At 41.4% G+C, this 18116-nt stretch overlaps 1 protein-coding gene across 1 annotated transcript in view; it reads right to left on the bottom strand.

The window, feature by feature from the left end:
- lats2 (large tumor suppressor kinase 2) overlaps positions 1-18116 on the bottom strand; it is a 44048-nt gene that overhangs the window by 5289 nt on the left and 20643 nt on the right. Inside the window, exons 3-8 of the mRNA XM_034694008.1 lie at positions 9199-9331; positions 7513-9116; positions 5197-5424; positions 3525-3879; positions 2961-3143; positions 1678-1784 (exon numbers count right to left, since the gene is read on the bottom strand). Of these exons, the coding sequence (XP_034549899.1) occupies positions 1678-1784; positions 2961-3143; positions 3525-3879; positions 5197-5424; positions 7513-9116; positions 9199-9331 (2610 nt within the window). The remainder of the gene's footprint in view (positions 1-1677; positions 1785-2960; positions 3144-3524; positions 3880-5196; positions 5425-7512; positions 9117-9198; positions 9332-18116) is intronic.

An 18116-nucleotide genomic window follows, 5' to 3' on the forward strand; every position in this document is an offset into this window, starting at 1 on the left:
TGCAGAGGAGAGAGGGGGGAGTTACAGTTATCTCATCTGCAAATGTTAAAAACCTGATTTGAATTTAGACAACTAAACATTTAGTAAGTTCCTGTAAATATGCAGTTTTTTATAACTGACAAGAAACTGCTGTAAATTATGTTTTGTACAAAAGTAAACAATCAATCAATCAGTCACATTAATTATTATTAATAAATATTTTAAGGCGTTTTGTGATCTTTTTTCAGATTTTTTAAAATGTAAAAAATGAACTTAATAATGTAAAATCTTGTAAATTCAGAATGAAATAACACATATTGTCCTGGAAATATGCCCAGATATATGTTCTGGTTACTTATATCTTAAAAAGCTGGACTCCTATTGGCCTTGATGGAGATCTATCCTCTTCATTCAACCCGCTCGTTCTTGGAGTAAGGGACTGAAAGCCTCCTCTACACAAGGAGGACCTGCAACTGTAGATCAGTTACTGCAAGACCATCTTTGCATGAACACAATATCAGCCTCTGCCTGATGCAGTAGTCGTGTGCAGCAGACGGGACTAAAGAGGGTCTGTCATTAGCATGTGACATCTTTTAAATCTTTGCTTAAAACTCACTTTTACAGACGTGCTTTTATGTGACATCACCTTTTTAATTGCTTTTTATTTGAATGTATTTATTCTGACAATTTATTGTTTAATTATTACATTTAGAATTTAAATCTATCCTTTTCTATTTTCTCTGATGTGATGTTGTCTTCTTCTTAAAATCTTTTTACTCTCCTTTAATGCTTTTTTAAACCTCCAACACAGATTTATTGGTCTCCTGTGTCATCACTTTATTCTGTTTCATTTGATTTATTCCTTTTAACTTAAAAAAAATGTCTGCTTCTTTTTTTCCACACTGCTTGACACCTGTCTGTCTGTTAAGGTTTATTCTGACAGCCTCCTAAATTATGTTTATGTTTGTCAAAGCACTTTGTAAACATGTGTTTTAGAGGGTGCTGTATAAATAAAAGTTATTATTATTATTATTATTAAATTACTGTTATGAAATGAACATTTGGAAACACATTATTTCTCCTATTTTTCCTAAATTGTTCATTTTATGGGAAAAAAGGAGGATAATAAGGATACCTGGGAAGTTATTTCTTCAAAGTTATTTTCCAGCAGCTTTTTAAATCTAAGCAAAGACTTTATTTCAGCTGGTTTTGTTTTTATACAATTAAACATAAACATAAAGAGAGCCAATTATGGGATGGTAACAAGGCTGCACAACTCAGGCTACTATACCTCAGGTTTTAATCCAAGTTAAAGTTTGTTTCAAAGAGAAGTGACAGAGAAAGTATCTAAGCTGAGCGCTGTGATGTTGAGTTCTCTCAGATTTTGTTCCCTCGCACTCTTTAATGAGTTACTCAGACTCACGATTTTGTTGTGCAGTTATTTGGTGCCGACTGATTTCAGAAGGCCTTGCTCTCACCCGGCCAAACAAAGTGAACAAAAGCAGAAAACCCTGCAGAGCTCCCGGTGATATGATTCAAACGTGCTGACTGAGTTCACATTCAGCTGCACAGAAAAGAGGTGGGCAGACGGATCAAAAGTGTCTGATCCAGGGACGCCGGGCTGACATTGATCCATCCGTTGATCAATGTTTTCATTCCCACATTGAAGCGGCTTGCATTGCTTCTCTTTTCACTGACCTTAATCTGAGTCTCGGTGGGCGTCGGGGCGAGGAAGGGCGGCTGTCCCACCAACATCTCAAAGAGGATCACTCCCACGCTCCACCAGTCACACAGCTGGGTGTAGCCTGAGCAACAGATGAATATTAGATGAATGTGTTAGTGTCTGTTTCTTTATGAGCATGCAGAAAAATACGGCATTGTGAGAATTTGCAGAGACATCTAGTCCGTCTTCCCCTTCATTTAATCCTCAATGACATTTGTATGAACTCTTTTTTCAAACCATGAACTGATCAGTTTCTCTCATTGACACAAACTCCTTGTGACCTGTCTATGATGGAGCCCTACACAAAGCTGCAGCATCTTTCTACCTGTTCCTGCTGTCGTAGTGGACCAATGACATGAGGCATGAAATCAAAGAAGGGGAAACCATACAAATAGTCATTTTGTTTGTCAATTTAAAAAAAAGGATGAAATAATTTGACTTGGAAGGATTCAAAAATGCTGGGTACAGCCTCCTCAGAGGTTACAGCCTGAGGTGTTACTGAACACTGCTTGTGTGCACTGATTTCTCCATTGTAAATATTCAAAAAATATATTTTACTCTAGTTTAAAGCATTTGTAGTCCTACTGTATCAATCACTTGTTATGTTACCCACCTACCCATAGCAGCAGAAGCAGAATATATGAAGGCAGTATTAGATTCAGGTAACAGGCTAACCTCCATCTGGAATGCTGGAAACTGAAAATTCTGGTCTCTCTGACTTGGGGTATGTTGAAGTATTTATGGCCACAGGACGTTTAATATTTGAGATACAGAGGTCATCTAGAGCCCTAATTGAAGCTTACAAAGTGAGGCAGTGACTTTGACCTTATAATGCTCAAAAGTGACCCTTTCGTATGAGATTTCATCCAACATGCTATCTTTAAAGTCTTGTTGTGTATTTTGTGGATGATATTTTGAAATCTAAAATCAGCAAGCACCAGAATCTTATTTTGCCACGTCCCCCTATGTGTCAGGATATTCTATGCCAGATCACATACTTGGATATCAAAGAATGCAATTTTAACACCTTGTTTTCTAGATTTACATTATCATGCCAGGAGCATTTTCAAAAAAGGGATTTTTGGCCCCTCCAGAGTGCTCATTATCATCTTGAGATGGCCCAAGGTATAAGCTAACTGGAAATACTAGTGAAAAAAAGGTAGCAAAAAACATCCTGAGGGCTGGACCTGGCTCCAAGCCTATAAGCCAATACATATCATTCAACAGTGATCCTTCATATTCTCTCTCTCTCTCCTACCTTTGCGCAGCAGCACCTCTGGCGCGATGTAGTTTGGTGTTCCCACCAGGGAGTGAGCCAGGCAGCGCTGGTGCTGCCGGTTGGCGCGCTGCTCGAGCGTCATCAGCCGATCGCCGCAGCGGCAGTTTGAGACGTCGTCCCAGAAGTCACTGGGCTCCATGCTGTCCTGTCTGACGTGACTCCCTGGAGAGAGAGGAAGGGGGGCATTATGTTATCCTCCATGCAAGCAACACAACATGACAGTAGAACCGGTATTAGATGGATAATAGGAGAGGTTACACTCTGAATCAAAAGAAAGTGATTTGAATATGTCTGAAGATCAACCTTTAACCTTTTTTTATGAGCTTCAGGGTCCAATAACATAAATATTACATAAATGAAAGACTATTAATCATTAAATGTGAAAGTGAAAGTGAACGATAGTTTGAGAAAAAGCTCCAACTGTCACTTTTCTTTGTGTAAAATGAATTTAAATCCCCTCAGCATCTCTTTTAAACCGTCTTAAATCCTGTGAATGTGCCTCTGCTAGTTCAAACACTCTGGGTGCGATCCCACCCCCCTCACCTTTCTGGTAGTACTTGGAGTTGTGCGTCCAGCGGAAACCCGTGCACAAACCAAAGTCAGTCAGCTTGATGTGTCCGTCCAGGTCGATGAGGATGTTGTCAGGCTTGATGTCTCGGTGAATGAAGCCCATCTTGTGGACGCTCTCGATGGCCAGCGTCAGCTCGGCGATGTAGAAACGAGCCAGAGGTTCGGGGAAGACGCCCATCCTTATCAGCAGGCTCATCATGTCCCCTCCCGGGATGTAGTCCATGACGAAGTAGAGGCTGTCCCGGTCCTGAAAGGAGTAGTAGAGGCGCACCACCCACTCGTTGTCTGCCTCTGCCAGGATGTCTCGCTCTGCTTTCACGTGGGCGACCTGCAACAAGGAGACATTTTCATGACACTGAATCATCATCAGCTTAAAGATGATTCATTAATGAAAAACCCCAAAACAGTGTCGAGCCAGTTCACATGGGCTAAAATGAACTCATTCATGCTTTTAGCTGCACTTATATTTGTTTTCAGAAGAGCCTCCTCACCCTCAATCAGACATTTACTACACTACATGAATCACTGCATTCTGCTATTGAATCATAGACAGATTTTAAATGTAAAAGCCAAGAAAATCTGCATCTGAAAACATAGAAACACACTTAACTCTACAACCTGTCAGCTGAATATAATAACAATAATATATTTATTTAAAGGCGCCTTTCAGAGCACTCAAGCTCACCGTACAGGGCTGAGATTTTCAAAAAGAGCCATATAAGAATGAGGCTGATAAAATCAAGACATGATGCATGTAAATAATAAATAAAAAAAAAGAACAGGATAAGATAAAGAGCTGTGAGGATGTGTAATCAGAGTGAATGACAGTTTAAAAAGATGTGTTTTGAGACAGGATTTAATAATAGAAAGAGAGTCGATGTTATGGATGTCTGGTGGGAGGGAGTTCCAGAGGCAGGGGGCAGAGCGGCTGAAGGCTCTGGACCCCATGGTGGTCAAGCAGGCGGTTGGTGTAGGGAGGTGAATGAAGGAGGAGGACCTGAGAGTGCAGCTTGGTGTGTTGATGTGCAGATTTTCAGAGAGGTATGGAGGAAGGAGGTTATGGATGGATTTAAAGGTGTGGAGCAGAATCTTGAAATTGATGCAATTTTTGACTGGTAGCCGGTGAAGCTGCTGAAGGAGAATGTGTCTAAAGGATTCAGGGAAGATCCCCTAAAGTAAAATGTCTAAGGGTAAAGAAGCACTAAAAGTGAACTTGTGATCTGTCCTGATTCGTTCATAAAACTCCTTCAAATGTTCACAACAGCTGACTTCACAGGCACCACTTACTACCTCTGGATTAGATGCATAAGCCACAAGCTGAATGTCTGTAGGATGCCCTTAACCTGATTCAGCTGCAGTAAACACAGCACTCGGTACCTCTCAGATCCTCCTTGATTGTGAGCGCTCGTTCTCTGCCTCCAGAGTGAACAACACTCACTTAAAACTATCAATATCTATGAATTTAAAGCAAGACAGAATTGTTTTATCAATGCAATTTCATTAAATGTTCCAAAACATGACCTTGTATTATTGTTTTTCAGCCTCTGAGGGCTTTACAACTCTGTGCTCCCCCTGAAACCTTAAAGTAGCTTCATCTGATCTCCAGTTTTTATATGAACAGCATATCCTCTGTGTGTTCTGTTACCTGGTTGCGGTTGAGGACGTCTTTCTTGCGTAGAGTCTTCATGGCGTAAAGTGCTCCAGTGTCCACTTTACGAGTTAGACACACTTCCCCGAAGGCTCCGATGCCCAGCGTCTTGATCTTCACAAACATGGACTTGTCCATCTTGGCGCGGCGGAGCCTGTTGTAGTTGGACTCTTTCTGGTTCAGCATCTTCCTCATCTGCTCCTGCTCTGCTTCTGATAGGCCGGCCTGGAGAGGAGGAGGAAAGATGGTGAGATGACTGTCAGACATGTTAGTTTGACATGTGTTGAACTCGCTGCCCTAATCTTTCTTAAATTGAGCCTCTTAGCGTTGGTATGTTTTCTCCTCTTTTAAAAACCTTCTTCTCTGAGGGGTCAAAGGGCAAAAGGCCAAAGTCTTGACTCAGGACAAGCCCGTACAAACACAAGTGTGAACTCACTGACTCATGCTCCTGCACAAAGGTCCCACTGTCTGAAACAAAGTCCTGGAGGAGAATTCTCTGCATGACGAGCTCACGGACATCACTTAAAAACTCATTATCATCTCATACAGGAACAAGAACTAATCCAGGAACATCACCCCTGACTGTTTTCCAAAGCATGTCAGAGTTTGTAGAATGATTTTCCAGCTAAAGACAGTCACTGCTTTAATTCCCTCTCCTCAAGACCTCAAACTAAGACCTCAAACTAAGACCTCAAACTAAGACCTCAAACTAAGACCTCAAACTAAGACCTCAAACTAAGACCTCAAACTAAGACCTCAAACTAAGACCTCAAACTAAGACCTCAAACGTGCTTCAGACTGGATAACCTCCACAGTGAACACTTAGCTGTGATTACTGATCAAACTGAATGTCACACAGCTTCTCTACGATGTTTAAAATGTCCCTGAAAGTTTAAAAATATCCGCCCACATGTTCCACCTTGACCTCTGTGCTTTCTTGGCAGAGTCTCCCTCAGATAGAAGATCTGAGTCTCAGAGGACTTCGTGATTAACAAATATTATATTTAGAGCATTTTGTGTAAACTTGTCTGTTTCTAGGAAATATGTTGTCACTTACATAACAGAGAGGCTTACATAAGAAGAGTCAGAGACAAAGTAAACATACCAGCTGTGTTTTCAACTTGATCTCCAGTTTGTTGTGGTCTCTGAAGTTGTTTTTTATAATTCCTGAAATGCACAAAATCTGATATCTGATGATCTTTGGGAAAATGTTTGTTTAGTCCGTTCAGTTCACACACTTAACGGACTGAAACATATAAATCCCACCTGGTTGCTCCTTTAATTCCTGTTTTCCACATTTTCCACTGAAGCTAAGAATTAGAATGAAGTTTTTCAAATATAGAGCTGCAAGGATTACTATATGAAAGAGTTAGCTAATTCAAAAAGCATAAACAACTGTTTTAATAATAAAGTAATCATGTGTCATATTTGAAGCAGAAATATTAAAAAAATTTGCCACTTCCAGCTTCCTAAATTGAAGATTTGCTGCTTTTTTTGCTCTTTCAAGATGAGGCAAGGGCAGCAGTGACGGCAGGATGTTTTATTTCATTTTATAATTTTACATTTTAATATTTTTGATAATTTCATATTCTAATAATTTTGCATTCTATAACTCTTTATTTTATCATTTTAATAATTTTATATATTTTAATTTTGTATATTCTAATTACTTTATATTCCAATAATTTTGTATTTTTATAATTTTATATTTAATAATTTTATTTTTAATAATTTTAATAATTTGATATATTATAATTTTATATTCTAATAATTGTATATTCAAATAAATCTGTATTTTAGAATTCTATATTTTAATAATTTGATATATTTATGATTTTATATTCTAACAATTTTTATATTTTATAATTTAATCTCAATTTTATATTTAAATCATTTTTATTTTATAATTTTATATCTTAAAATCTTGCATTTTTTAAATTGTAAGTCTGATATTTGGATTGCTTCAATCTTCAATCTTTTTGTTGTTTTTATTCTTCTAACATTGCTTTATTTCCTGTTATTAGTTTTCATCATGTTTCTCTTTTAGTTTCTTTTTTATTTCTCAAAAACTTTGTAACCCTGTTTTAAAGTGCTTTATAAATAAAGATTATTATTATTTTCATTTTCACTATTACAGGAAGTCCATATATGGCATCCTCACATAGAGCCTGCAGGACTCTCTTGCATTATCTAGAAATCCCCTGCACACTGAGTGAGCAGGTGTTACAGAATGAAACAACTTCCTCAGGTCAGTTTGTTTAAAGTGAAATAAATAAAGAAGTTAGTTTATGATGAATTAGCTCGCTCTCTAACCTTGGACATCTCTTGCTCCAGCTGAAGTCTGCGGTTCAGTTTCTGCTGGTATGTCTTCATCACGTTCTCTATGTGCTGCTCCATGTAGAACTTAAAAGCAAAGGGCGAGTACGTCTTGATGCGTGACTCCCTCTTCTCCTCGTCACGTCCGTTCTTCCTCACAGGAACGGGCGACGTCTGGATCTGCTTCTTGTCCTTCACTGCTTTCTCTCCCTTCCCCATCTTCGTCTTCTCTTTCACCTGCTGGCTCTCCTCGCCCTTCCCGCTCCCTCCACTGCCGCCGTGGGTGTTTCTGTGGGCAGGGCTGCTGAGGTCTGGAGCTCCACACATGGCTCCTGCTCCTTCCATGGTCCCCGGTTCACTAGGTGCCCCGGACATGAGCAGGTTTTTGGGGTAAGGCGGTGGAGGGCAGCGTGGCTCCTGAGCCGGCTCGAGGGGGTAGGTCTCCTCGGGCATGTAACCCAAGGACTCAGCTGCTTCCTGGCTCTGAGCCGTCATCCAGCCGGGGTGACACGGCCCCACAGCGGTCTTTGGTTCGGGTCTCATCACACGGATGCTCTTCACCGGCTGCTGGATGGGGGGAGAGGTTACAGCCGTGATGGTGTTTGGGGGGCCCAGCGAGGAGTCCTGTTTGCTGGCTGGAGGTGGAGCCGCCATCGCAGGTCGGACTCCGTTTGGACCGGCAGACCGACTGTTGAAGGAGTTGGTCCGGCTTGGAACTCGCACCTCCCCCCTGAATGGGCCCTGAGGCTGTGGCTGCCTGGCTGGAGGGGCCCCTTCTGGACCTGGAGGCCCCGCCCAGTGGTGCTCATACAGGTCTAGGTTGAGACTGGCTCTGGATGGTGTCATCAAGCCCTGAGGCATATCAGAGAAGTCCGGCCCCATGGCTGCCACCCCACCTGGGGAGCGGGACATCATGTGGACCTGGTGGGACGTGGGGCTGGCTTGGCGTGGGTGGGAGTGCGGCGGCAGGTACAGGTTTGCTGGGTACCCACCCCCTCCTCCTCCTCCTGGACCATTCTGCCCCATGGATCCTTTCCCCTGCATGTTGACGTAGTTGTCAGGAGGTGCCATCGGGGGCGGCGCCATCTTATTCTGGAAGGAGGCGGTCCTCTTCACTCCATAACCTGCCGGCTCCATCATGTGGGGCCTGGCGTGGCCGTAGTCATAGTGTGGACCGGGGACGGGGCCCCCTTGTGGCTGAGGCTGGAGCTGCAGAGGCTGACCGGGGACGTTGTAGCTCATCATTGGGCCGTGCTGCTCCATACCGCCTGGGTAGCCCTTCTGCGGGGCCCCTGGAGGGTACATGTTGTTGGCCTGGTTGCTCTGAGGGGCCATCACTGCGGGGTAGGTGCCCATGCTGGGAGGTCGACCCATCGGGTTCCCCATGGCAGAGCCTTGTGCTGCACCAGACGGGGGCATCATATAGTTCATCACAGGAGGAGCGCCCATGTAAGGTCTGGGCATCTCCCCCTCAGGGCCGTATCCTGCTGCCCCTTCATACATCGGAGCCCCCATCTGGTGGTACGGAGGCATGCCACCCGCCTCCCCTGACACCTCTAATGCGGGGCGGTGGTCCATTGAATTTGGCATGCCAGCTTTTCCTACAAGACAAAGAACAAGACCGCTTAGTGGAGTCGTGTTATGGTACAATAAAGACAGGTATGCAAGGGTTTGAATTTATACCTGGTGAGGTCTGCTTGATGACACGGACGATGAGCTCATTGCGGGGGTCCAGGTAACCCATTTTACTGATGTACTCTAAAGCGGCTTCAATGTTCCTGCTCCCCGTCTGCTTCAGGGCGCGCACGGCCATCTCCTGAGGAACACACAAAGATGAAGAAACTTTAGGAAAATCCCTGATAACAATTTTTTTTTAAACTCATGGACAAATGTGTTTATTTGGAACAGGTAAAAAATAAATATTTTTTTTATTAAATTAAATTAAATTAAATTAAATTAAATCAAATCAAATTAAATTAAATCAGATCAATTCAAATCAATTCAAATCAAATTAAATAATTAAAATAAATAAAATAAATAAAATAAATAAAATAAATAAAATAAATAAAATAAATAAAATATATTTTTTTAATATTTTATTTGTAACTTTTTAAATGTATCAACAAGACAAAACAAATACAATCAAACAGGGGCTCAGACATATGAAAAAAAAATGAAATTGATAATATTAAAAATTAAATGAATAAAATAAACAGATAAATTAATTAATAGAAAACACGTGAAGAAAAGTTTTGTTGAAAAATAATTTTAAATGACAAAATAAATGAAGAGAAATAATAAAATAAATAAATAAAAATTCATATATATATATACTTTATGTAAATATATATATATATATATATATATATATATACATACAAACACACATATATGCACAAATTCATACACATGCATACCTATGCATACACATACGTACATACACGCACATAATTTAAAGAGAGCAGAAAAACAAAAAAAACAAAAAAAAATTAAAATATTGAATATTATTTATAATACTAATTATAAAAAATATGAGTAAGTAAAAAAAAACAATGGTTCCAAGCATTTCCAAGGTCCAGAACTAAAGCTGAATCAGTAAGTATGGGGGAACTTTGAAAATCTCAATAAAGAGACAATAAAGAGACATGAAGACTTCAGATTTTGTTGTAGAATTGTTCTATTTGCTTAGCTTAGATGATTTCCAAACAAAAGAAACTAACAAACAAGACAACAAGCATTTAAAACCTGCTTTATATGTTGAAACAAACACTCACATGAGCAAAATTGAGGGCAATAATCTTTGCAACACTCATCTGCAGTGATTTATCACAGAAACAAAAAACGGTAAGTTTTGTCCAAAGTGAAGATAAATCATTTTAAGGGCGACTAGAAAAAGTAGGTGCTCAAACACCTGCATCCTCTCCACTGGAGGTCACATACCAGTGACTTCCTGTGTCTGTTCCAACACACAACAAACCCGAAACACTGGAGTTTAAGAAAAGAGAATATTTTCTGCATTTTTTAAAACATATTCATGCAGTAAAATAATGTGACAGCTTCTAAACTGTGTTTGAAAATAAAACTATTACAGCTTCAGAAAGTGGAAAATGACGAGCACACAGATTCTTAGTCAGCGCAGAAAACTGAGCCAAAGTATTTATCATACCATCGTATGATCGTTTGTAAATGGAGCAATTATTTCCCATAAATGAATCAGAAGTTGTAGCAGGGCGTGGAGCGGCGTTCACCTCAGGGGCACAAAGAGACGAGATGATCCAATGAGTATGACCGGAGAGAGCTTTAAAGTGTCTGTACTGATGTTTTTACACGTTCACTAACCACAAACGCTTTCACACTCCCTGACACTTTATTCTCCAACACATACTCAAATATTTAACATTTTATAACACAGTTATCATTACCTCGTCTGGAATTTGCCAACTTATGAATGGTTTAACGAGAGCAATTTATAATCCATCATATAAAGTAAAGAAAGGAGCTCTTCTTGGACTCATTAAGGTAGATTTGGGCGCTTTCTGTAATCTTTCCACCAATATTTGAATACTTTTATTCACTCTTGGATTGTTAGGATGCTCCATATTTGCTGATAGATGTAAAGTCTAGGTAATGGAATTGTAACTGGAAAGGGAAATCATTAGAATATCTCAAAAACATGAAAGTCCATAGGGATTTAAAAGATTCATGCTAGGGAGTCAACCAAAATGAAGAATGTTTATTTTGTTTAGTTTGAACGACACGTATCACAGTCTTTTTTTTTAGCTATATTTTTGTGCATTTTCACCTTTAATGGATAAAAAAGCTGAAGAGAGACAGGAAACATGAGTAAAAAAGAGAGTAGGGGAAGACATGCAGCAAATGGTTGAAGCCAAGAGTGGAACCTGCAACCACTGCAACAAGGACTATAACCTCTGTATATGGGGGCGTGCGCTAAAACCGCTAAGCCAACCAGTGCCCCCGTGTAGCTATGTGGCCATGCAGTCATCTTGAAATTGATGCATAAATGTGGCAGTAGATCTGTGTAAGTTTGTAAGGACTTAGCCTGGGAATTGGAGATTCACAGTTCACTTCCCGGGCACTGCTAAACTTCCCTTTAGCAAGGCACCAAAACCCCCAACTGCTCAGATCATCTCTCCGTGTGCAGGCCCCTCTTATAGGATCCAGTTTAAATTTCGTACCCTTACTTTAGAGCCCTTCACGGTCAGGCTGCAGAGGATTTGACAGACTGATATCAACCAAACTCTCTCTGTCCTTACAACGGGTGATTTTTGTTTAAACCATAAACTGTATAATAAATGGACGTGGTATCCGTGACGTCAACCATCTGGTTCTGAACGCTGTTTTGAAGCAGATCGTTGGTGGGAGCCATATTGGAAATGTTGAACTCAATCTAACTTCTGTCGAGCTAGTGTGAGGTAAAGAGGTGGGCTTTGAGCCTCCTCACCAACAGCTACAGTGTTCCCTCCTGTTAATCAAGTCAGCTGTGCCTCTCATAATGGAAAATTTGTAATCTTAATATCTTTGAAACTGCTGTGTTGGGGTGCTGGTGGCCTAGCGGTCTAAGCGCCCCACATATAGAGGCTATAGTCCTCGTCGCAGGGGTTGCCAGTTCGATTCCCGGCTGGTTGACCATTTCCTGCATGTCTTCCCCCCTCTCTGCTCCCCACATTTCCTGTCTCTCTTCACTATCCTATCAAATAAAGGCAAAAAGCCCAAAAAATATAACTTTAAAAAAAAAAAAAAAAAGAAACTGCTGTGTTATAAAAAAATTTGCCCCCCGTACAGTGTGTGCTGATCAAGAAATTAGCTATCCAGACTACACTTGTTTTTTGAACCAGACTGTAAACATGTTTATTTCTGCTGTAAAGATCAGCTTTTTTGAATTGGTGTGTATGTGGTTTCTGGTGTTTCTGGAGCCAGCCTCAAGTGGACACTTGAGGAACTGCAGTTTTTAACACTTCCACAGTGGCTTCAATTCTCCCGGTCGGAGGTTGCTGCTTGGTTTAGGGAGACATATGGGTAACTATACTCCTGTGAATTATCTGTTTTTATTAAGCAGTTTATTGAACATGTTTTTTGCATTATTGGTCTCACATGATTTCTATTATGTGGCTCAGTGAGGCTGCCTTTGGTTTGTTGTATTTCTGTATGTTGTGACTTGTTTGCTAAAAGTGCTGTATGAAATTAAGTTCAATTACTCTGTTATCTCTCCTAAATGCATGTCCATAAGACCCTGTTTGTGCATGCATATATTGTGTATTTATAGCCTGTATGTGTTGCATGAGTGAAAAAATAAATGTCCCACTCTGGAGTAATAAAGTACATCTTCTTCTTCTTCATAAACTCGATTCCTTTCTCTGTATTCTTCCAGTGAAACAGCTTCTTCGCCCAGTGGCTCGTCTCCCTCCCTCTTTATATCCACAGGTGGTGCATGAGGATCTCATCCCTGGCTCCAACAGGTGGGTCACTGTGAAAGCCCGCCCAGAGGTATTTAGGTCACCGATGTAAAAAATGTTGGTTAACCACTTTGGTATTTTCTCTTCATTGGACCCCGTATAATTTACGATGGAGACGGAGCGTTCAAAATGTGAAGGAGGGACCGAGGAGAGCATTCCTTTTAGATTTACCTTTTATTAAGTAATGCCAATCATTCCTCCAGGCCCTGGGATCACGTAGACCAGGAGATCTAGGTTTCAGCCTAAACTCCCTCTAAACAAGACGCTGTAAATGAGCTTGGGTAACAGACTCTTAAAGAGTTTGAATGTGTGTTTTTAAGTACGATTAAGAAGTGAAATAAACGCCAAACTTACAGCATCATAGACCAAACGAAGAGGCTGTTAAAGCCTCATATTGCTTTAAAGCAAGGGTTCCCAAACTTTTCAGCCTGCGACCCCCAAAATCGACCAGATCAATGCAAACAAGCACAGGTATGTGGACATTAAGCTGCAAGGAGGGCTGAGCAAGGCCAAACTCTGAGATCTCATATTTAGATATATGAAATAAGTCGTGCTCAGTTTGGACTGTTGTCTGAGTTTGAGTTACCTTTAGACTAGTCACTAGACAATAAGTAGGAATGTAAATTTGTGTTTAAATGACCAGGATATCAGATGCTCCAGAACATCAGTATTATCTAAGCCAACACACCTCGTCTCTATACATCTCCCCCTGTGTCCTTTACAACTTTTCCCAACCCAAACTTTTCAGCCCGCGACCCCCAAAATAAAGGTGCCAAAGACTCGCGACCCCACTGTCCCTCAAAGTGTTTTAATGTGGCTTCATTTAGCTGGTCTGCAGAAAATGAGCCTACCTATATGAGCATGTGTCTGTGTTTCCTGTGCCTTTATGAATGAACCTGCTGCTACTGATGCTTTAGATAATTAACTGTTCACTAACCCTAAACTTAGGAGTCATCTGACAAAAAAGAAAGTCAGAAAATTCATTACATTCTCTATTTTGAAGGTTTTAGTTCATTTTAGAGACAATTTTTGTCGATATTTTTGACTATAATGAGCAAAATGTACTATTTTTAGATAACTTCAAAAAGAATACATTCTGGAAGACATCTCACGACACCTGACCCACACTTTGGGAACCCCTGCTTTAGAGTATTATAAGATATTTAAGTTCTTGAAGTAGGCAGAAACATAAAGTTTATTCTATGTGCAATTTATGTGACACCTCTTTGTTTGATGCAAGGTTGTGCATCTATAGAGTTTCTTGTGCATGCAATCTGAATGTGCATAAGACAGTTTCATATCTATTTTGGTGCAATCTTTTCTTAAGATGGCTTTACACCTTTATGAGGGCTGCATATTAGTCTAAAAATGTTATAAAAACTGCAATATGATGATGTGCTGCATCCAAAACAGCACTGACCTACTAACCCTGTTCTACAGATGTAAAGAAAAACGTACATTACAGTACAGTAACCACCAAATGTCATGCTATAATGCATGTAATGCTTTCTACAGAGTTTCTTCCAACAAATCCTCAATCTTAAAGCAACTGTTCTATCTTTCAAAACAACAGAAGTGAGGTTTTTCTCCGTCTTGTCGCCTAAATCCTCCTGAGCTGAGAGAATAAACACGTAAACAAACGTGTCTGCACAGAGTGAGAACACAACACAGAATCTGGCTCTCCCTCTCCGACTGAGGGACCCACACCTAGATGAGGAAATCCCCTCAAATGGTAAATGACCTCACTGCAAAGACATTTAACTCAGACCTCTGCCCGGCCCTGCTGCTCTGACAGAGCCACCATTCAGCCCAAGCCGCGCTGCCCCTGCTGGACACACAGGGGAACTGCAGCACAGAAAAGTACAGTAAATCCAAACTTTTCCATTCTATGTGTTTTAATGGTTCTTTGAGTGACTTTATTTCAGGGGAATAGTACAATAATAGTCTAAACTTGAAGCTCCGGTATCTGAATGCTTGAGTTGAATCTGTAAAACTATAAATATATCTTTTTATGCTTTTAAAATATGGACAACTGTCACGGTCTCCCTGCCCCTCCTCCCATAAAGACCTGCAGCACATTCAGACCACATTGCTGCCAGTTTCTTAACAAGAACCAGGAGAACCGAGCACATTACTGCTGCTCTTAAACCTTTACGATGGCTTCAGGATCATTTGAGAGGATTTTAAAGTTCTGCTGCAGGTTCATAAATCACTCAGCAGCCGAGAAGTCGAGTCCGAGCCAAGATGATTAAAAAAGGGTTAAACGTGTATTCTTCGTAGGCGTAGGAATGACTCACTGATTCTCACAAACGTGGAGAAATTACTTCTTCAAGTTTATAAATATTCTCTGGTGCAGTTCTTTTCTACTTGCATGCCTGATGCTGCCTTTTTGTCACACTGACACGTTTCTTCTAATATCTAGACCTCCAGTGCGTGTTTGATTTATTTAGATGTTGTTAAATGTAAAGCACACAACACCTTTAAACAGCAGCGGTGGGCACAGTCCGCTCTGAAAGCCAGGAAATACCACAACCACACACTTTCTACCTCCTGTATAATGTGTATGAGTGTGTGTGTGTGTGTGTGTGAGTGTGTGTGTTTCATCCATCACGGTGTGTGTGAATAGGTGTAATACACAACTATAAGCAGCATGCACACGCCTGCTTTAGGCTCTGTAACAACATCCCTGAGAACAAACTGACCGTACACACACACACACACATCACTGTTTATACTCAGTTTCCTGTACATGTGTGTTTGTGTGTGTGTGTGTGTGTGTGTGTGTGTGTGTGTGTTGCATTCCTGTGTAGCCAGTAGAGAGAGAGAGAGAGCGAGAGAGAGAGGGAGAGAGAGAGTGAGAGAGAGAGAGAGAGAGAGAGAGAGAGAGAGAGAGAGAGAGAGAGAGGGAGAGAGGGGGAGAGAGAGAGAGAGAGAGAGAGAGAGAGAGAGCTACCAGAGACGCCCTGTAATGTCACATTATGTCCTCTCTCTCTCTCTCTCTCTCTCTCTCTCTCTCTCTCTCTCTCTCTCTCTCTCTCTCTCTCTCTCTCTCTCTCTCTCTCTCTCTCTCTCTCTCTCTCTCTCTCTCTCTCTCTCTCTCTCTCTCTCTCTCTCTCTCTCCCTCTCTCTCTCTCTCCCTCTCTCCCTCTCTCTCTCCCTCTCTCTCCCTCTCTCTCTCCCTCTCTCCCTCCTCTTCCTTTTAAACTACATTTTTGCTTCTCTTTGCATCCTTTCATTCGCTCTATTTAACATATCGGCAGTGTGACCAACTTTTTCAAGGTTTACATGTAATAATGAAAGCAGTGCTCAAGTAATGCCTCAGATATTTGTAGCATTTCTGAAAGGAGTGATCACATTTTTCATCAAACCAGAGAAATAAACAGCAACACAGGAACATGTGATCAGGACTTGAGACTGTGAAACATCAACGTGACATCACACAAAGCTTTCTGAAGAGACGTTATGAAATCCATCGATGGTTGCTGCCATGTTGGAAATGCTAAAACCCAATGAGGATGGTAGCCATGTTGGAATTTTGGCTCAACCTAAGCTTTGGTCGATCTAGACACAGGTAAAGAAATTGAGTTGAAGCGGCTTCTAGTCACGGCACTGAATCTGATAGGTTTCTATTCTAGTCAGTGTGTTAACTTCTACTGGATCCACTCCGTTGCGTTCCGGCTGTGTCTCTGATCTGGCAGGTCGGAGCCCTCCGGATCAGATACACAAGACTTCTATTTTTTCTGGATGTCGGAGCACGACGCATCAATCTCAACAGAGCAGATGGAGCGGGACAGGAAGTCAGGTTTCACCAAAACAAAAATTTTCAGAATAAAACACTCTGTGTTATCACCAGATCGTATTTCACTTAACTACAACAACAAACTGTCATGATGAGCGGAGCCAGGCCTGGAGTCAACAGGTCAGAGGTTTTCAGAGGACCAGAAAGATGGATGAGGAGAGGAGGAGGAGAATCTTTGATTCAGTGAGTACCATGAGAAAACCTCGGTCACATGACTCCAGCTGTCCGACGGTCCTGCTCCGTGCTGCATTATGAAAACCCAACCGGTGGGTGTTGACGGACGAAAGAGCACAGAGCCGGACCACGGCGGATCGGATGCGGGCTGGACTTGTATCTGGTGGAAGTCCTGGGTTAGACCTATCAAGGGGAATGTTTGATTTGACTGACAGTGGGCCTCCTGTAGCCAACATCCAAAATTCAACTGGCCTGCAACAGCTCCACTTCTGTAGCTCTTTAAAGGTTTGTGGTAACTTAGCTGGGAGCCAGCATTTCCAACATGGCGACCACCATCTTTGGGCTTCATGACGTCTCCTCAGAAACCAATGTGTGACATCACTGAGACTATGTTTTAATGTTACTATAGATTAAACTGATTAAACAATTCTGAAATCAAACACACTGTAACATCAAAAACAACAATACTCCCCGCCTTGTATTGTTATTGCTTCCTTGTGTGTGTGTTTCAGTGTGTTTCCTCAGTGTGTGTGTTTATGTGCTGGGTGGAGGCGGGTCTGGTGACCCTGACTGTCATGGCGACAGATGTTCCTCTCTCACATTCCTCAGCCCAGGAAGCAGGAATTCAAGCTATTCGCACTCTGCCTCCAAAACTCTCTCTTTCTGTCTTTCTGTTGAAAATATCTCCACCACATTCGTACCCTTGTCATAATGGTTGTGGGACGCTAACCGCCGAGTTATCCCAAACGCATAATCACAGGCCTACAAACACAGCTCTGAGAGGCCGTCATAACAAGCTCAGACTCGGGGCCGAGTTAGTCACACAAACACCTTCTCTTTTTCACGAGGTAGGCAACAGAACAGAATCATCCACGCTGTGTTTTTTTATATTAAATGTCTCTTTGACCCAATTCTGGAGGAAACACATTCCAGCATGGGACCCTGAAAATCAAAGCCATATGGAGGATGTTGGAGAGCAAAGAGCAGATGGATGGACAGGCCGGGGAGGGAGGGAGAGCTATAAAACACATCCTCCTTCCTTCTTTTACTGATTCAGAGTTGCAGAATAAGTTAAAGCGAGGTGACTTTCAAACTCAGGAAAGCCACGTCCTCTTCCCTAACGTCCAAACCATGAACACTTAAAAGTCCCGTCC

The sequence above is a fragment of the Notolabrus celidotus genome, chromosome 10 (assembly GCF_009762535.1).
Source record: "Notolabrus celidotus isolate fNotCel1 chromosome 10, fNotCel1.pri, whole genome shotgun sequence".
Taxonomy (NCBI): domain Eukaryota; kingdom Metazoa; phylum Chordata; class Actinopteri; order Labriformes; family Labridae; genus Notolabrus; species Notolabrus celidotus.